The 21,322-nt window shown below is 37.6% G+C and overlaps 1 protein-coding gene across 1 annotated transcript; it reads left to right on the plus strand.

Annotated features, from left to right (window-relative positions):
- Window positions 1–1,225: 1,225 nt before the first annotated feature.
- BIRC3 (baculoviral IAP repeat containing 3) lies at window positions 1,226–20,906 on the plus strand. Its single transcript, XM_008020653.3, has 9 exons — window positions 1,226–1,356; window positions 5,739–9,274; window positions 9,379–9,478; window positions 11,948–12,026; window positions 12,812–12,860; window positions 14,465–14,707; window positions 19,126–19,380; window positions 19,926–19,967; window positions 20,076–20,906. The coding sequence occupies exons 2-9, from the start codon at window positions 8,422–8,424 to the stop codon at window positions 20,267–20,269; spliced, it is 1,815 nt and encodes a 604-aa protein (XP_008018844.1). The 5' UTR covers window positions 1,226–1,356; window positions 5,739–8,421; the 3' UTR covers window positions 20,270–20,906.
- Window positions 20,907–21,322: the final 416 nt, after the last annotated feature.

Consider the following 21,322-nt stretch of genomic DNA (forward strand, 5'->3'; position numbering starts at 1 on the left):
ATGGGCAAGGGAATGCAGAGCTTTTTGAAATTCTTCTGGTGAGTACATAATCAAAAATGTGTAAGGCCCACAAATTATTTTCCATAATCTCAGGAGTGAGTTGAAAATGGCTTAGAAAGTCTTGATTGAAGCAGACTCAAATGTGGATTAAAGTCTCCATATGATAAATACACTTAGTCTTTCTGAAATAATTCCAACTGGAACTTCAGTTGCTATGGACAGCCAAGTCCACCTAAACCAGAAGATGCCTCAGCTCAGTCCATTGTGTGCAGAATGCACTGGATGCTGTTTCCACAGAATGATGAAGTACCAAATAATCTTTATGGGCTCTGCCTCTGGTTGGTAATTGTCTTTGATCTACTGGAAGATAAAAATCAGATGAGCTCTCCCAAATCCATCTCTTACCCTGGTACGGATGGCTCTCAGATAAAGTTGCTTAAAGTTACTACTTAGAGAACCTTGAGGAAAATATGGCAGTGCAGTTAGGCTCAAAGATGTCAGATTTCCCTGAAAATGGCACTGCAACTCAGAAACCTGCCCTGTGAAATCAAAGGCTATAAAGGAGGGATTTTTTTAAGTAGCCAACTCCACCATACTTATTTAAAAAAAAAAAAACCCAAAACTCACCAAACAAAACAAAAGGTATTTCAATACAGAAAATTAATAAAGCAATTTCAATCTTTAAAATGGTAAAAATAAACTGCAAAGGAGAACTGCATGATTTTTTTCACATACCCCTACATTTCCTTTCACCTCTTACTTTCTTGATCGGAACAAAAAGTAAAAATAAATAGAAAGATTTCACAAAGTTTCGATTTTTTTTTTTTTTTAAATGCTGGACTTCTGCAGCTATAGTAGAAGATTGAAAAACCGAACCTTTTCAAGTGTAAAGGGTATGGCAGATGGAGGGTGACTAGGGCATATTGACCTTTTCCAGGCAGGCTGAGCAATGACCGTCCTCTCTGTATGGGTTGTTATCAAGATTTCCTCTGGCCCACGAGCAATGAAGCAAATGTCTTTCAGTAAATGCCGCGCAGATAGGCCACGGTTAAAAGTCATGCTTTTGGGTCATGGAAATCCCCGAGCGGGTTTGCCAGGCCACTGATTAAGAGGAAGTGTCTGTGGTTATTACCCCTGGAGTTCCCCTAAGTCCTAAAAGGAAAGCACCAGTGCACATGCAAACCACTGGGAGGAGTGGAACGCCCGCTACGGGTAGGGGTGGGGATTTGGGTGACGCATTTAAAAGACAGCGTGAGACTCGCGCCCTCCGCACGGAACAGGCCGGGCGACAGGTGTCGCTTGAAAAGACTGGGCTTGTCCTTGCTGGTGCATGCGTCGTCGGCCTTTGGGCAGCAGGTGGGCGAAGAAGGCTGGTGTGTGCGTGCGTGTGTGTGTGTGTGTGTGTGCGCGCGCGCGGGCAGCAGGTGGGCGAGGAAGGCTGCTGTGTGCTTGTGTGTTTGTGTGTGTGCGTGCGCGCGCGCGCCTCCCCTGGGGTAAGAGGTGTGCCAGCGGGTGGCCGAGGGGCGCTCAGGGCTAGAGCGCTGCAAAGGTTGAGAGTCAGTGGGTGGGGCGCAGTTATCAAACGTCAGGGCCCAAAGGTAGGCTCTAGATAGGTTCCAGGTGCTCAATTTCTATTTTACGTTTGGAGTGAGCCAGTGGAATTGTGCAGCTGTGTCATTTTGATTCGGTTGCCAAGAGTTATCACTGGGCCTTTGCAGGTGCCAAATAAATTTCAGGACCGAGCCTAACACAGAGCTCTGGCACAGGAAGGAAGTAAAATGTTTAATGAGCAAATGGAGGCATGTTTCCAACCTGTGGTAGGAAGACAGCAGTTTTTGGTTGTCTTCCTGGTGATCAGCATGGAAACCCAGTAGTGCTCTTACTCTGATCAATACATTGTCGAAGGCATGTACCTGATGCTAATGTAACAATAATATTAACTATTGACTTCATTTGCTATTATGTATTGCTGACATTAAGTACTGCTACCTGCTATATGCTAGGCTTCTCTCTGAAGAATTTACATGTATTTTTCACGTTTAATTATCATAATCTTAAGGAGCAGTTACCATAATTATCTCCATTTGACAGTGAGGAAACTGAGGCTCTTGGAGATTTACTTGCGCAACGTCATGCTTCTGGTTACCGGGCTGCTTGGTCCTGAGCACCGCAGATGTCTGACTCCAAAGCCTGATCCTAATCAATCACTGAGCAGACTCTGTGGTCATTAATGTAAAATTGATAGAAGCACTGTGGTCACTCGGGGCTCAGTCACATTTGCTAACATTTATTTCTTCAACGGGAAGTCTTTGTGTCTACCCTATATGCCAAGCTCTGCAGATGCTATGAGTGGGAGGGCAGGTACAGAGATGAAACATATTAATAGCTGCGGTTCTAAAATAGCTTACTGTCTAGGGGGAGGCAGAAAGAAAAGGCACACTTGCCCTCCAGTGTCATAGAAATGGATGTGCTGCGTGCCCAAACGGTAGTGATGCCCGACAGCCCTGGGATTGGGGAGGTTGCCTTCTTGGTAGGTTAAATGAAAGAGTCAGAAGAGGAGAGGTTGGGAACTGAGCCAATCTGAGAAGGAACCACTAGAAATGAAAGAAGAATCCCAAGAGCTTGGTATCAGAGAAGCCCAGGGAATGGGACATTTCTAAGAGGAAGCGTGCCCCAATGTCAGATGCAAACATTTCCATTTGTTTTGGCAAAAAAACCATTGGTGTTATTAATACTGAGAGCAGTTTTAAGTGATGCTGACTTAATGAGTAAATGGGAGAAGGAAAATGGAGACATTAACCATACACACATGTCCAGTTTGCTTGGCTATGAAGGGAAGGGGCGATACAGGGTAGTTGCTACAGTGGAAAGTGGGGTTGAAAGCGGATTTTTTTTTTTTTTTTTTTTTTTTTTTTAAGACGGAGTCTCACTGTGTCACCCAGGCTGGAGTGCAGTGGCGCAGTGTCAGCTCACTGCAACCTCTGCCTCCTGGGTTCAAGCGATTCTCCTTCCTCAGCCTCCCAAGTAGTTGGTAGTAAAGGTGCACGCCACCACGCCTGGCTAATGTTTTGCATTTCTTTTTAGTAGAGATGGGGTTTCACTGTGTTAGCCAGGATGGCCTTGATCTCCTGACCTTGTGATCCACCCGCCTCAGCCTCCTGAAGTGCTGGGATTACAGGCATGAGCCACCGCACCTGGCCGAAAGAGAATTTTAAAAATTTCTTTCATTTGAAAGTTGATATAGATTTAAGCATGGTTGTTATGTGGAAGGAAAAGGGCCAGTTGAGAGTGAGAGGAATGAGAGTTGAAGCAATGAGGGAGATGGGATTAAGAACAACATTTCTGAGGCAGTAGGAGAGTTTAGGATGCCATAAGGGGGCAAGTCTTTAACTGAGGCAGCAAGTAGGTTGTGAGCCAAAAAGGCTTGGATATGAGAATGTGAGACGGTTCCTGCTCAATGATATCTATCTCTTTTCTTTGAGAAATAGAAGGCAAAGCAATGGACTGAAAATGAGATGTAATGCAGTGGAGAAATCTGAGGAAGGTGTTGAAGGTTTAGAAGGATGTATAGGGCAGTGGGCTAGGGGGCTGAGCGGGGCGAAAAGGAATTGCTAAGGGGTGGCAAAGGAGTCTTAAGTGATGCTGGTCCCAGTCTGCAGGGTTGCATCTAGGTGTTGGAAATTGTTAGGACAGAGGCTGAAGTGATCTGGGGTTGACATCTTGGCATATTTTTGTATATTTATTGTACAGTTGTTGCCTAAATTTCCACAAATATATACCTTGCTGGAGTGCAGTGGCATGATCTTGGCTCACTGCAACCTCTACCTTCTGGGTTCAAGTGATTCTCCTACCTCAGTCTCCTGAGAAGCTGGAACTACGGGTGCGTGCCACCACGCCTGACGAATTTTTTTTGTATTTTTAGTAGAGACAGGGTTTCACCATGTTGGCCAGCCTGGTCTGAAACTCCTGATCTCAAGTCATCTGCTTGCCTTGGCCTCCCAAAGTGCTGGGATTACAGGCTTGAGCCACCACGCCTGACCTAAAGCTTCTTTAGGATAAGATTTGTGTAAGGGGTTTGCAAACTCAAATGGAGGTGATATAAATGAGAAAAACCCTGAGTCTCTCTTTTTCTTTTCTTTTTTCTTTCTTTCTTTCTTTTGTTTTATTTTTATTTTTTTGAGACAGGGTCTTGCTCTGTTACCCAGGCTGGAGTGCAGTGATGCAGTCTCACACTGCAACCTCTGCCTCATGGGCTCAAGTGAACCTCCTGTCTCAGCCTCCCAAGTCGCTGGGATCACAGGCATGTGCCACCATGTCTGGCTAATTTTTGAGGTTTTTTTGGTAGAGATGGGGTTTTGCCAGGTCACCCAGTTTAAGGCTGGTCTCAAACTCCTGGGCTCAAGCAATCCGTCTACCTTGGCCTCCCAAAGTGCTGGAATTACAGGTGTGAGCCATGGCATGAGAACTTGCGGGATGTCTCTTTTAAATGAAAGCATACTCTGTTTGCATATTTAATATGAAGGAATATCCTTCCTTTCCACAAAGACAAAAGTTCTCCTCTTTTTCTGGAAACATATGTCCTTCTTCTACTTTTCATTTTTGTTACTTTTGATAGACACATGTGTTACACTGATTTCACTTTCCTTATAATTCTGCTGTAAGAAAAACAATAGTGCCTGTTCAATGACAAATGGCAACAGTGTGTTATTGCTAGACTGTCATCGTTAGCGGAGACTACCAGAACAGTCAGTCCCAGTATCAGGGAATCAAAGAGAACACGTTCCCTCTCTAAAGGGCACAGCTGCTGCTCAGCTCTAGCTGCCCTGCAGGACTATAGACCCAGTGTTGCTAGATCTTTTGATTTTCCAAGAGAAGCTTGGAATCTAGAATGTGATGGGAAGTCTCTTACATTTAAAAATGTTGGCAATTAACGGTAAGATTTACAAATACTGTGGTCCAAGAAAAAAATGGATTTGGAAACTGGATTAAATTCAAATGAGGCATGCAGATTAATCCACAGCATGGTACAATGTGAATTTTCTGGTTTCTTTAATTGCACTGTAATTAGGTAAGATGTTAGCTTTGGGGAAGCTAAGTGCAAAGTATGCAGAAACTGTGTCATTTTTGTAAGTTTTCTCTAAGTATAAATAAATTTCAAAATAAAAATAAAAAATTAGTAAAGTACTATAATGCAATTATATGTAAGCCAAACATAATATGTCTTCCAGTTTGAAACCTCTGGGTTTTATTTTATTTTATTTTATTTTTGAGACAGAGTCTTGCTGTGTCACCCAGGCTGGAGTGCAGTGGCGCTATTTCGGCCCACTGCCACCTCCACCTCCCTGGCTCAAACGATTCTCCTGCCTCAACCTCCTGAGTAGCTGGGATTACAGGCATGTACCACCACACCCAGCTAATTTTTGTATTTTTAGTAGAGATGGGGTTTCACCATGTTGGCCAGGCTGGTTTCAAACTCCTGACCCCAAGTGATTCACCTGCCTTGGCCTCCCAAAGTGCTGGGATTACAGGCGTGAGCCACTGCACCAGGCAGAGACCTCTGTTTTTTTTATCTCTTTTTGGCCTCTACAGTGACTAGTAAAGCACCTGATACATGGTAAACGATCAGTAATTACTAGTGTTCTATTTTGGAGAAAATGTTTTTTTAAAAAGTCATTGTGTTCCATCTATGAATTGTTTGACTTTTAAAACTGCCTTTTTGTTTGTTTGTTTTTGAACAGGTTTACAAAGGAGGAAAACAACTTCTTCTAGATTTTTTTTTTCAGTTTCTTCTATAGATCAAAACATCTCAAAATGGAGACCTAAAATCCTTAAAGGGACTTAGTCTAATCTCGGGAGGTAGTTTTGTGCATGGGTAAACAAATTAAGTAGTTAACTGGTGTTTTACTATCCAGAGAATGCTAATTTTATAAACATGATCGAGTTATATAAGGTGTAACTATAATGAGTTTGATTTTGAATTTGATTTGTGGAAGTAAAGGAGAAGTGATCCTAGCTGGGGCATATTGTTAAAGCATTTTTTTCAGAGTTGGCCAGGCAATCTCCTACTGGCATATTCTCCCATTATGTAGAATAGAAACAGTACCGGTGTTTGGGAAAGATTTTAAAATGAGTGACAGTTACGTTGAACAAAAAGCTAATAATAAATCCTCTGCAAACTAAAGAAATATGCAGATGAAAGCTTTGACACATTAAAATACTTCTACAGTGACAAAGAAAAATCAAGAACAAAGCGTTTTGATAGGTGCAACAAATTTAGAGGAAGTAAAAAGATAAATGTGATGATTGGTCAAGAAATTATCCAGTTATTTATAAGGCCATTGATATTTTAAAAGTCCAAAAGTGTGTTTAAGTGGGCTGTTATCTCTGAGAATGATGAGGATGAGAGTGATGGTTGAAGGTTACATTTTAGGAAATGAAGAAATTTAGAAAGAAAAATAATATAAAGAGAGTGATGAATACAAAGAAGATTTTTATGACAATGTGTAAAATTTTTGGCCAGGGAAAGGAATATTGAAGTTAGATACAATTACTTACCTTTGAGGGAAATAATTATCGGTAATGAGATGTGATGTTTCTCCTGCCACCTGGAAACAAAGCATTCAAGTCTGCAGTCAAAAAGTCCAACGTCTCTGAGATCCAGGAAACCATGCTTGCAAATCACTGGTGGAAAAAAAAAAAAAAGCCACAATGACTTTCTTATTGGTCATTGCTAGTATTATTGACTCAGAACCTCTTTACTAATGGCTAGTAAGTCATAATTGAGAAATTCTGAATTTTGACAAGGTCTTGCTGTTGAAATGGTAAATTTATTTTTTTTTTTTTGTTGCGATAAATTCTGGTTCAAGGTATGCTAACCATGAAATAATTTCTGACCAAAACTACATTGATGCCATTTGATTATCCATCTTAGCCTATAGATAGCATTTGGTGACTTTTGACTGTTTTAAAAAATAAATCCACTATCAGAGTAGATTTGATGTTGGCTTCAGAAACATATAGAAAAACAAAAGTTCAAAAATGTTTTCAGTAGGTGATAAGTTGAATAACTCTACAATGTTAGTTCTTTAAGGGGGACAAAAAATTTTTTTAAAATCTTTGAAAGGTCTTATTTTACAGCTATATCTAAATTATCTTAAGAAATTTTTTAACCAAGGGAATGCAATATATATCATGATTCTGTTTTTCCAAAAGTAACCTGAATATAGCAATGAAGTTCAGTTTTGTTATTGGTAGGTTTGGCAGAGTCTCTTTTTGCAGCACCTGTTGTCTACCATAATTACAGAGGACATTTCGGTGTTCTAGCCAAGTATACTCTTAGAATAAAAAAATGTTAACATTGAGTTGCTTCAACAGCATGAAGCTGAGTCCAAAAGACCAAATGAACAAACACATTAATCTCTGATGATTTATTTTAAATAGAATATTTAATTGCATAAGATCTAATAGTATCATTATGCTTAAGCAGTTATATTCCTGATGATCTATGGGAAATAACTATTATTTAATAAATATGGAAACCAGATTTTAAGATGTGTTAGCCAGTCCTGTTATTGGTAAAGCTCTTTATTTGGAGAGAAATTTTAGATTGTTTTGTTCTCCTTATCAGAAAGATTGTAGAAAGAAAAATATGACTAATTGGAGAAAAATTTGGGATATACCATATTTCATTGAATTCAAAATGTCTTCAATTGTAAATCATACCATTATTGTACGTACCTCTAAGAAATAAAAGTGCTGCTAATTAAAATATGATATGCCATTAATTATAAAATACTTCTTGGTAACAGAAGTTTTAAAATAGCCATCTTAGAATCAGTGAAATATGGTAATGTATTCTTTTCCTCCTTTGAGGTAGGTGTTACGGTTTTTTTTCCTGGCTACTAAATTTCACAATTTCCAAAAAAGCAAAATAAACATTTTCTGAATACTTTTACTGTGAAACACTTGAGAGCAGAGCTTTCCACCATGTAAAGAAGTTTCATGAGTCACACATTACATCTTCAGGTTGATTGAATGCCACTGAAACATTCTAGTAGCCTGGAGAAGTTGACCTACCTGTGGAGATGCCTGCCATTCACTGGCATCCTGATGGCCTAATACACTTTACTCTTCTGTGAAGGGTTTTAATCTTCAGCACAGCTTACTCTGTAGCATCATGTGTACATTATATGTATAAAGATTATACAAAGGTGCAATTGTGTATTTCTTCCTTAAAAATGTATCAGTATAGGATTTGGAATCTTTCCATGTTGAAACTCTAAATGCATAGAAATAAAAATAATTAAAAATTTTTTCATTTTGGCTTTTCAACCTAGTATTAAAACTAATAAAAGCAAAGCCATGCACAAAACTACCTCCCCAGAGAAAGGCTAGTCCCTTTTCTTCCCCATTCATTTCATCATGAACATAGTAGAAAATAGCATATTCTTATCAAATTTGATGAAAAGTGCCAACACGTTTGAACTGAAATACGACTTGTCATGTGAACTGTACCGAATGTCTACGTATTCAACTTTTCCTGCTGGGGTTCCTGTCTCAGAAAGGAGTCTTGCTCGCGCTGGTTTCTATTACACTGGTGTGAATGACAAGGTCAAATGCTTCTGTTGCGGCCTGATGCTGGATAACTGGAAAAGAGGAGACAGTCCTGTTGAGAAGCATAAAAAGTTGTATCCTAGCTGCAGATTTGTTCAGAGTCTAAATTCAGTTAACAACTCGGAAGCTACCTCTCAGCCTACTTTTCCTTCTTCAGTAACAAATTCCACACATTCATTACTTCGGGGTACAGAAAACAGTGGATATTTCAGTGGCTCTTATTCAAGCTTTCCATCAAATCCTGTAAACTCCAGAGCAAATCAAGATTTTTCTGCCTTGATGAGAAGTTCCTACCACTGTGCAATGAATAATGAAAAAGCCAGATTACTTACTTTTCAGACGTGGCCATTGACTTTTCTGTCGCCAACAGATCTGGCAAAAGCAGGTTTTTACTACGTTGGACCTGGAGACAGAGTGGCTTGCTTTGCCTGTGGTGGAAAATTGAGCAACTGGGAACCGAAGGATAATGCAATGTCAGAACACCTGAGACATTTTCCCAAATGCCCATTTATCGAAAATCAGCTTCAAGACACTTCGAGATACACAGTTTCTAATCTGAGCATGCAGACACATGCAGCCCGCTTTAAAACATTCTTTAACTGGCCCTCTAGTGTTCTAGTTAATCCTGAGCAGCTTGCAAGTGCGGGTTTTTATTATGTGGGTAAGAAACTGAATCTGCTAATTAAAAAAAAAAATACATTTCATTTTATACATTTCAGTGGGCAAATTATGTGTATTCATGTTTTGGTCCAAAATTAATTTTAGGTAACAGTGATGATGTCAAATGCTTTTGCTGTGACGGTGGACTCAGGTGTTGGGAATCTGGAGATGATCCATGGGTGGAACATGCCAAGTGGTTTCCAAGGTAATTGTTTTGAAATTCTCTTTGCAAATTCTTGTGATTATCATGAGATTGCTTATATGTGTTTACCTTAAATCAGCTGTTACTTTACTCCGTTCCAAATATATATTTGTGAATAAGTTTAGGATGGATTACTTAGCAAAATACTTACTTAAAAAGTTTTGATGGACTTAATGAAGAAATATATTTGGGGATTTTTAATTTTTAAAGAAATATAGATATTTAAATAATACATGCTCATTATAAAAACGAAGTCACACATTGTAGAAAAGTACAGGGAAAGAAAATTAAAATGTCCAGAAATCTTACCACCTAAGGATGAACATGGTTACCATTTTAGTGAACATCGCTCCAGACATATAGAAATAAATGTATACAATACATATACATGTAGAAATAAATAAATATACATATAGAAATAAATATACACAATTTTACATCAGTTAAATATTCTATTTAGTTTTGAAGTTTTTTCAGTCAACATATGTCTTGGATATATTTCCATTCATTCAGTATTCAATAACAATTGATCACCTATTGCCAGGCATTGTTCTGGGTGCATAAAATCAGTTGAACAAAACAAAGACCCCTGGTCGCCTAAGTTTGTATTATAGCAGGAGAGAACAGACAATTAATAAAAACTTGAATAAGTTATAGAGCATGTTGGAAAATAAGTACAATCAATAAAAAGAACAAAGAGGAGTTTAGAAATGCCAGGCAGGTTACAATACTAAATCAGGGCAAGTATAGTCTTATCTCATGTGTTTTAATTGCCACACAGCATTGTAATGTGATATGTTACCCTTTTGATTGTTTAACTGGCCGCGTAGCGTTCTAATTAATCCGGATCAGCTTGCAAGTGTGGGTTTTTATCATGTGAGTAAGAAACTTAATGTACTAACTAAAATATCAGCTTCAAAAGACTTTTTTCACATTCTCCTTTTTCATCTAAATCATGTGGCCTAAAATTACATTTTTTCATGGTCAAAACTTTTGCTATTATTCAACCCGTTTCCCATTTGCCCTGAGAATACTGCACTGGCAACAAGCTGCACTGGTTTTTTCCAAATGGGGAAATGGGTTAATATTGATTAATAAATGTGGCATCTTAACTTATTTTGATTACTTTTTTTTCTCTCTTTTTTTTTTTTTTGAGATGAAGCCTGGCTCTGTTGCCCAGATTGGAGTGCAGTGGTGTGATCTCAGCTCACTGCAACCTCTGCCGTTTGGGTTCAAGCAATTCTCATGCCTCAGCCTTGCTAGTAGCTGGGACTACAGATATACGCTAGCATGCCCAGCTAATTTTTGTATTTTTAGTAGAGACGGGGTTTCACCATGTTGTCCAGGCTGGTCTCAAACTCCTGAGGTCAGGAGTGCTACCACGCCCGGCCAACATTAGTGTGTTTTCAAGAATCTTGGAAGACTTGAAGAGAGTAGCTAAGAGCTCTGAGGAGAGATGGCCTTACTTGACCTCAGTAGACTGAGAGGCTCCTGACTCTTGTCCACTTGAGCCTTGGTAGATTACTAGTAATCGCCTTCCTCTTGCTTATATCAACCTGCCTTTCACTACAATATCTCTGACCATTCTCTATGTGCTAAATGAATAGTAAAGTGATTATATGTATGTTTATACTTATTTGAAATATTTATACTTCACAATATATTAAGAGTAAATTGATTATATGTATGTTTATACTCATTTGAAATATCCAGTCTACAAATGGCTGGATTAGTCCTGCCCAAATTAAGATAAACATTTAGTGCTTTTCAAAATTAGCTGAAGTGGTCGGGTGTAGTGGCTCATGCCTGTAATCCCAGCACTTTGGGAGGCTGAGGCAGGAGGATCACTTGAGGTCAGGAATTTGAGACCAGTGTGGCAACATGGTAAAACCCCATCTCCACTAAAAATGCAAAAATTAGCCGGGTGTGGTGGCAGGCACCTGTAATCCCAGCTACACTAGAGGCTGAGGTACGAGAATCACTTGAACCCGGGAGGCGGAGGTTACAGTGAACCGAGATCATCCCACTGCACTCCAGCCTGGGTGACAGAGTGAGACTCCGTCTAAAAAAAAAAATTAGCGGAAGCATAATATTTCTTGGCAAATAGAAAAATATTAATTTTGTAAGACATTCAACCTGTATGAAAAATGTTAACTGTCATGAGAAGCATCTTACAAAACAATTAAAAATTCACACAAAAAATTTGGATCCTATCATAGGATACTTACGGGTTAGTTTTAGAAAAAAAATTTTTTTTGAAAGCAATACAATAGAATCAGTTCCCAGTGAGCTAGGATTTATTTATTCTTGTAACATTCAGTTTAGAATAAATGATCTTAAATGATTCTGTGATTTGGGGCAAACAACCAGATTTGAAATGGAATAAACACCTAGAGATGAGAAATTTATTTATTACATTTTCATTTCACTGGTATAAATAATCCCTCAAACTTTATTTTCTTTACATTTTAGGTGTGAGTACTTGATAAGAATTAAAGGACAGGAGTTCATCCGTCAAGTTCAAGCCAGTTACCCTCATCTACTTGAACAGGTAGGTAGGGAAAGTTCTTTTTTTAAATATTGGTTGCCATCAGAGAAATTACTTTCTCATAATTACAGAAAGTGCTATTTTAATGAAAAGACAAGAGTTGTTTTAGAAATACCTTTTCTTTTTCTTATCAAACCTGACATGATCTTAGAAAGTATTATTCTTTAGAGAAAAATAGATCCATAAATGGTAGTCTCCTGATAATGACACTTGTGATGTTTCTCTTTAAGCATTTTTTCAATCAAGTTGCAATAAATTAAACTGTTTGAGAAAAAAAATGACTGGGATAGTAGCATCTAACAGTTTTACTATATAAATTTTCCTTCAAAAGATCTGAGAAAGAGAATTTTATTGCTTTTTCTAATCTTCTTGGGAAAACAAATAACTTACTTAATAGTTGGATGGTCAATCCCATTCCAGCCATGAGCAATGAAACTGATATAGGGTCCAACTTATCCCAAAGAATGATCCAGGGTAGGTAAGACCTGTGGATGAAAGAAAAATTGATTGTGACGTGGATTATTGAAAAGGTATAGTCCTTTTCCTGCCTTAATGAAAATGGGTTTTATTTGTTATTATATATACACACTGAAACTCTATTAGTTTATGGCCTAGGGAATAACTATCAAATATAAATGAAATATTGCTTTTGGTTAAAAAATTATTTTGCTAGTAAGCAAGTAGTTTGCAATAAATTGAATAAAATATGTCTGTTGGGTCATTTTCATTGCAATGGGTAAGATAAGATTTATATTTTAATTTTTATATATACATATTTTTTTCTGCAGCTGCTATCTACATCAGACAGCCCAGAAGATGAAAATGCAGAGTCATCAAGTAAGTGCAATGGATAATAATGAATGCATTTAAATAGAGTCATTTGGTACTGTTAAGATTGAAAGTTGGTAACAGTAACGTACCTTTATCTTGATTTATAATTTACAATGAATGCATTTTCAAATATACTGTGTTGGTATTTCCCAAACTTCAGTGCGTATCAGAGTTGCCTGGAGAACTTTAAAAAATATGACAGATTTCCAGTTTCTACTTCAGACCTACTGAATTAAATCTGAGTATCTAAAGGAGGGGCTCAGGCATGTATAGTTTTAACAAACTACATACATCCAGCCTAACCCTTGTTCTTGGGCCAGTGTGAGAACAGATGTACTATGATATTAGATTGCTCACATATTCTTTCTGTGAAAGGGAAAGGATAGAACATGTTAGTCCCCTTTTTAAATAGGGATCCTGAGGCTCAGAAAAGTTAAATGACTTGTACATCACCTTAAACCTAAAATGCAATAGAGCTAACATTTGTACAAGCTCCTGTACTCCATTATCTCATGTTCAAGTCAATTCAATATATATTTATTGTGTATCTCCTGTTCCGAGGAAAGAATAGAGAACAGGATAAACATAACTCCTGGTCTCATGTATCTACGGGATACAGAGAAATACACAGACAGGAGAAAGGGATATGGCAACAAAAGTAAAGTGTAATATGAGAGTGCATATAGGACAATTAACCCAGACTTGGAGGGTCAGAAAAGGTTTTCCAGAGGAAATACTTGTCTTAGCAGAAAATCCAAGGGAAGAGTAGGAGTTAACTGAGTGACAAATGGAAGAAAAGAGTATTTCAGGCAGAGAGAACAGCATACAAAAGACTGAAATGACAAAGGAGAATAGGCACCTTTGAATAACTGAACAAAATTCTATATGGCCAGAAATAGGAGTTGCTAATAGACAAATGAGTGAAGCAGGCCAGCTGTATGAGTGGTCAGCACTACAGGCAGAATTTGACACCAGAGCCATCAGTTTGTGACTCCTGGCCTAGAGTGCACGATGCAAATGATACAGTGGCAAGGGATGAGGCTGAAGAGCTAAACAGGGTTCAGATTGTATGAGACCTTGTAAGCCATTTATATTTTGGATTTTATCCTAAGAGCAATGGAATTGTTGATAGAATTTAAGAAGTGTGACGCAATCAGATTTGTGTTTTTAAAAAGTCACTCTGATTACACTCTTGAGAATGAATTCCAAGGAAGCAATATTGTATAATAAAAGCCTCTCTGAAAAATATGTGAATTATTCTTGATTGAAAGCTCATTTGTTCATCCAACATAGGGAAAAAGAATCTCAATTCTAGTGGGAAGTAATCCCTGCCATTCTGTTTCCTTCTCCTGCTCACATATGTATATCCAGTTATGACAGGTAATATGTATTTTGCATCTAAGTACAATATTCCATGTTGTTATTTTGATGACTGAATGTGTATATCATTTTAAATTTAACAATGTTCATACAAAATAATGCCTATACATTTTGTTGGTTTTACATTTTTAATATTGTAAAAACTTATAATTTTTGATTTCAATTCAAATTTTAATTTTTAAGAAATATACAGGCTATCCTAATATGTGTTAAATTCTTGTTCCATATAGTTATTCGTTTTGAACCTGGAGAAGACCATTCAGAAGATGCAATCATGATGAATACTCCTGTGGTTAATGCTGCCGTGGAAATGGGCTTTAGTAGAAGCCTGGTAAAACACACAGTTCAGAGAAAAATCCTAGCAACTGGAGAGAATTATAGACTCGTCAGTGATCTTGTGTTAGACTTACTCAATGCAGAAGATGAAATAAGGGAAGAGGAGAGAGAAAGAGCAACTGAGGAAAAAGAATCAAGTATGTAGATTTATTAACACAGTCTATTTTCATAAGGATTGGATACCAGTCTACATGTTATGGAAAATATACTCATCTAGTATATCTGAAAATATACTCAATCCAGTCAGATTTTTTTCATGTTTAGTATTCTGAATTCAAATGCTGAAATATTTATTCATATTCAGATATATTTGAGTTGCCCATAAGTTGAAAATGTATGATGTATTTTTTCCTGTTTTTCCTTAATTCATATTTTTTCTCTGGATAGCTGACGCTGTGTCCAATTACGCATTCATGGCACTTTTTTTTTCTTAAGGTTTTGAAAATGGAGTCCTTGTTGCAGCATGGCACATTTTTAATCCCAGGCTAGTTGCTCACTCCCCTTTGGAGTAAATCAGGGTGGAATCAGCGATAATTATTAATTTTTTTTTGAGACAGAGTCTTACTCTGTCACCCACACTGGAGTGCAGTGGCATGATCTCAACTCACCGCAACTTCTGCCTTCTGGGTTCAAGCAATTCCCGTGCCTCCCTCCCTTAGCTGGGACTACAGGCACCTGCCATCATGCCAGGCTAATTTTTGTATTTTTAGTAGAGACAGGGTTTCTCCATGTTGGCCACACTGGTCTCGAACTCCTGACCTCAAGTGATCCACCCGCCTCGGCCTCCCGAAGTGCTGGGATTACAGGCATGAGCCACCGTGCCTGGCTAGACAATGATTCATTTTAACGTTAACATAAAAGCATGTCTTAGCCTGTGACTATACATTAATGCACAAACTACTATTAAGTCCCCTACTTGCCCACACAAGAACTGAGTCTTTCAGAGCATCCTTCGATTATTTAGGCAAGTCCTAGGATACTGTTTCACAATTTCTTAGGACAAGTTGCTCATGTCCTTCCATATTAACCTTATCCACTACTATGTTCTCTATTGCCCTTCACAAAAACTCTTCTGGGCACATCCATTCTTATCTGGCTGTTTTGACTGCTGTTATCACTCTGTCCTAGACAAAAAGAAATGCTGATCTTTCCTTTCCCAAGCATGGACCAGACCTGTAAGTCCCTTCAACACAGCTAAAAACAGATGCAACTTTTAACAAGCTCTTATTGGAGACTTAAGGATAACAGAAGGGAATTATATCACAAATGTTGATTTACAGCTGCAACTAGATGTGGCCCCTCTTAGTGCCCCCAGGCTCATCCTCATAGATCTCTCTGCCTAGCTTCTAGTTCATCTCTGTGTAGCTTTGGCAAGTTTACACAAATCACTAGGAATGTCCCAGTTATGTTTTCCTTTATCAAAACTCAGGCCCCCAAATATTCATAAAGTTCAGAAGGAGAACAAAGATTTCTCCTTATCCTTTTCCAGTGCCATCCGGGATCTATTTCTTCATAGGATTATTGACAGTCAGATCGTCCATTTCATTTAGGGATAAATCCAACCCCGCCCATGAAGATGGATTTGTTTTCTGACCCAACCCGGACAAACCTATCAGATCATAGTGACATAGCATCATACATTCACCCAAGTGTGAATTACTCAGTCTATAAACCACTAGTGTAGCAGCAATACAGTCACAGTTAACCTTTGCCCAGCCTCATCAAGTTCTCTTTTCTCTGTGAAGATTAGGCAAGTATGTCCTTCCTGTAGCCTTCTTAGTGGTAGCCATTTGTCACCAGCCAACAATTGCTCAAAGAAAAGAACACTTATCTCCACAACCATTGAGAGACCCCATAAAATCTGAAACTATCCACTTACAAAATATTTATATTTCTTTCAAAGACAATCAGAAAAGTCTCCAGAAATGACTTCAAGTCAACAATATATAATAATTTACATTGTCAAAAAGAGCCCTTAGCGTTTCTGCCTCACTGTTTTTTATATATATATATATCTACTACCTAGTATGGCATCTGCATATAGTCTGTGTTCTGAGTGAGTGAATGAAAACACATTTAGGTTAATGATTACTTTATAGTTTCCCAAGAACAGTAGGGATATAAATAAAGAGGCAATTTAAGACTTTTTTCCCGGAATAAAATAATAATATGGCTGGGTGTGGTGGCTCATGCCTGTAATCACAGCATTTTGGGAGGCTGAGGCAGGCAGATTGCTTAAGCCCAGGAGTTTGAGACCAGCCTGGGCAACATAGCAAAACCCTGTCTGTATAAAAAAATACAAAAATTAGCAGGGTGTGGTGGCATGCGTCTGTAGTCCCAGCTATTCAGGAGGCTGAGGTGGGAGGACCACTTGAGCCCAGGGAGGTTGAGGCTGCAACGAGCTATGATCATATGCCACTGCACTCCAGCCTAGGCGACAGAGTGACAGTCTGTCTCAAAAAAGAAAGAAAGAGAGGAAGGAAGGAAGGAGGGAGAAAGGGAGGGAGGAGGGAGGAAGGAAGGAAGGAAAGAAGGAAGGAAGGAAGGAAATAATATGCTTCAAAGGTATACTCAAGTCTTCCGACCTTACAAACCAGAATATAGTCTACAACTTTGAAATGAGACTTTTTCTCAGTTACTAGCAATTAAATTTTAGAAATCTTGAGAATTTCAGAGAATGTATTATATTAGGTTAGGTATAATTACAAAAATAAATCTTAGATTGAAAAACCTGTGCACTTCAACACCAAGTTTATATTATATTTTTATTTTCTGATATATCCCTACTTCACTAATATAGATAATTTAACAAAATATATTAAGTTCTAAGTCTTCTACCCCTCACTATTACTTTTCTATTCCTACTCTTTAAATTATAGAACTAAGGCTTGGTTGTTCATTTGTTCAACAGATATTTATGGAGCATTAACTTTGTGCCAGACACTATTCTAGCTCCTGACCCTATTCTCATTTATTCTCAGAGCTTCAATTATTTTCAAAATATGTCTTTAGCCTTATCTTTTTGACTAAGCACCATTTTAATTCTTTATTTTCTGGTTGTTGTTTTCGATTTTTGATGTTTTCTTTTTTCCATTTTTTATTCTTTCTTAAATGGTTCTTTTTATGAGTCCTATCACTTGACAAAGTCAGTGTATCTAAAATCTAACCATCCTGTCTCCCAAAACAATTCTTCAGATAGCTCAGCCTCTGTCATTAGTTATTTTTTAGAAATAGCTTTATGGATTATGGTAAGCTACATGAAAATTAATAAACTTAGATTCATAAGTTATATTCCAAAGAGATAATAAAATCGCAGTTTTACAATATAAAATGTTTTACCAATGGATACAAAATCTAGGTCTTGAAGGAGAATTAGATGTTATCTTGTAGGACAAGAAGGCAGTCATTGACAAATAGGGTTTAGTATTCAAAATGCTGTTACTGCCTTTCCCTGCTTACTATACAATATTCAGGTAATGGCAATATGTCTAATTTCTGGAAATAATTAAAATTTCAACTTGGAATTTTAAAGAAATTTTATGGGCCGGACATAATGGCTCACACCTGTAATCCCAGCACCTTTGGAGGCTGAGGTGGGCCGATCACTTGAGGCCAGGAGTTCAAGACCAGGCTAGCCAACATGGTGAAACCTTGTCTCTACTAAAACTACAAAAAATTAGCTGGGTGTAGCGGCACATGCCTGTAATCCCAACTACTCAGGAGGCTGAGGCACAAGAATAGCATGAACCTGGGAGGTAGAGGTTGCAGTGAGCTGAGATCATACCACTGCACTCCAGCCTGGGTGACAGAGCAAGACTCTGTTTTAAAAATGAATAAATAAATAATAAAAGAAATTTTATGGAAGAATACTTTAAGAAAAAATTGTTTTAATTCTCTTGATTTTGTCTTTCCCCAATTTGCCTAGATTGAATTGAAATGTCAATTTTAATAGGTTCTAAGTTTCATTTGGTTAAAGACTTAGCAGTATTGCAAAATGATTGAAAGCACAGTACATGACACCAGACTACCTCAGTTTGATTTTTGCTAGTTGTGGTGTCCTTTGGCAACTTACTTGCCTCACTGTGGCTTCATTTTCTCATTTGTTAAATGAGGCTATTTGGACCTACCTCAAAGAGCTGTTGTGAAGATGAAATGAATCAATGTGTATAAAGTTCTTAACACAGTGCTCACTAAATGTTAGTCCTTACTATAATTAGCATTATTATTATTATTATTATTATTATTACAGTTTTTTGAGACAGGGTATTGCTATGTTGCCCAGTCTGGTCTCTGACTCCAGGGCTCAAGTGATCCTCCTACCTCAGCCTCCTGAGTAGCTGGTGCTACAGGCATGTGCCACTGCACCCTGAATTATAATTATAATAACATTATTATTAAGCACAGGAGGTGAGATACCCCTAAACCTAGCAATCAATATCAATGCCTTACTGATTACGAATTAAAGACAGTTTTTATTCTGTTACCTATGTAGGACTGGAAGGAAGTTTGTGAGCAGTGTTTGAACATGTTTATGTTTGTCTTCTTTTTTATAAAGATGATTTATTATTAATCCGGAAGAATAGAATGGCACTTTTTCAACATTTGACTTGTGTAATTCCAATCCTGGATAGCCTACTAACTGCCAGAATTATTAATGAACAAGAACATGATGTTATTAAACAGAAGACACAGACATCTTTACAAGCAAGAGAACTGATTGATACTATTTTAGTAAAAGGAAATATTGCAGCCACTGTATTCAGAAACTCTCTGCAAGAAGCTGACGCTGTGTTATATGAGCGTTTATTTGGTGAGTGGTAGAAAATTATTTTTTAAAATTTTCTAAGTCAATTGAAAATAGGATCTTATTAATAACTTATGATTATTGAAAATAATTCAGGCTGAGTGTGGTGATGCATGCCTGTAATCCTAACACCTTGGGAGGCTGAGGCAAGTGGATTGCTTGAGCCCAGGAGTTTGAGACCAGACTGGACAACATGGCGAGACCCCATCACTACAAAAATTTTTTTAAAAAATTAGTTGTGATGGCGTACACCTGGTAATCCCAGCTACTCAGGAGGATGAGGTGGGAGGATGGCTTGAGCCTGAGAGATAGAGGCTGCCATGAGCTGTGATGGTGCCACTGCACTCCAGCCTGGGTGACAGAGTGAGACTCTGTCTTGAAAAAAAACTCAATCAAATTTATAGATATTAATTGCATACAAAGATTAAAGACTTTTGTTGCCTTGACATGAGTATTTGGCCAAAGTCTAAAGAGTTCATTTTTAAAATATATTCTGTAGCTAAACATTAACCTTATTTGTCATAGTAATGCATTTTCTTTTTCTCCCTTAGTGCAACAGGACATAAAGTATATTCCCACAGAAGATGTTTCAGGTAATAGTATTAATATTTTAAACCAACAGAAAACATTGTCTTTATTTTCTTGTTTTTTTCATTAAAGAAGCAAATTGCCTTTTATGAAAAATTCTTTCCTCTTTCTAGATCTACCAGTGGAAGAACAGTTGCGGAGATTACAAGAAGAAAGAACATGTAAAGTGTGTATGGACAAAGAAGTGTCCATAGTGTTTATTCCTTGTGGTCATCTAGTAGTATGCAAAGATTGTGCTCCTTCTTTAAGGAAGTGTCCTATTTGCAGGAGTACAATCAAGGGTACAGTTCGTACATTTCTTTCATGAAGAAGAACCAAAACTTTGTCTAAACTTTAGAATTAATTTATTAAATGTATTATAACTTTAACTTTTATCCTGATTTGGTTCCTTAAAATTTTTTATTTATTTACAACTCAAAAAAATATTGTTTTGTGTAACATATTTATATAACTATATGTATCTAAACCATATGAACATACATTTTAGAAACCAAGAGAATGATAGGCTGTTGTTCTTATGAACAAAAAAGAGGTAGCACTACAAACACAATATTCAATCAACATTTCAGCATTGTTGAAATTGTAAATGAAGTAAAATTTAAGATATTTGAGTTTGCCTTTCAGAATTTTAAATATTTTGGCATCGCATTAATACTGGGAACATAAAGCCAGATGTGGTGGTGTGTGCCTGTAGTCCCAGGCTGAGGCAAGAGGATTACTTGAGCCCAGAAGTTTGAATCCATCCTGGGCAGCATACTGAGACCCTGCCTTTAAAAACAAACAGAACAAAAACCAAACACCAGGGAGACACATTTCTCTGTCTTTTTTGATCAGTGTCCTATACATTGAAGGTGTGCATATATGTTGAATGACATTTTAGGGACATGGTATTTTTATAAAGAATTCTGTGAGAAAAAATTTAATAAAGCAACAAAAATTACTCTTATTCTTAATAGCTTTATTTCTATGACGTTGGATAGTTTAGTCACTCCCAGACTCTTTCCATACTTCCTTAAAGCCTCTTAAATATTGAACTACAGTTTATATTCTTTCCTATAAGATGCTTCTTCATTGACACTTACAGAGCACGGGGTCAAGACACTATAAAGTCTATAGGATTTTATGGAATGCCTGAGACAAGAATCAAACAGTCCCTTTAGTAAGTTTGTTTATTCATTTGTCTATTGATTCATTCAAGAAGTCTTATGCCAGTCCCGCCTATTGGAAGAAGGTCTGAGTTTTATTCTTACCTCTTTGGTATTAATTCTGAAACTTAGAAAGTATACTGGTTAGCAATGCTTGGGACCAACAGGTTGTTCTGGTAAATAAATCTGTTCCATATTGTCAGTGCAACAAAATG

Source organism: Chlorocebus sabaeus, chromosome 1 (assembly GCF_047675955.1).
Source record: "Chlorocebus sabaeus isolate Y175 chromosome 1, mChlSab1.0.hap1, whole genome shotgun sequence".
Classification (NCBI taxonomy): domain Eukaryota; kingdom Metazoa; phylum Chordata; class Mammalia; order Primates; family Cercopithecidae; genus Chlorocebus; species Chlorocebus sabaeus.

Coding starts and splice junctions, on each gene's coding strand:
- BIRC3 (XM_008020653.3), top strand. CDS start 8,422: ATGAACATAGTAGAAAATAGCATATTCTTATCAAATTTGATGAAAAGT. Junction 12,027..12,811: donor ACCCTCATCTACTTGAACAG/GTAGGTAGGGAA, acceptor TTTTTTCTGCAG/CTGCTATCTACATCAGACAG. Junction 14,708..19,125: donor AACTGAGGAAAAAGAATCAA/GTATGTAGATTT, acceptor TTTTTTATAAAG/ATGATTTATTATTAATCCGG.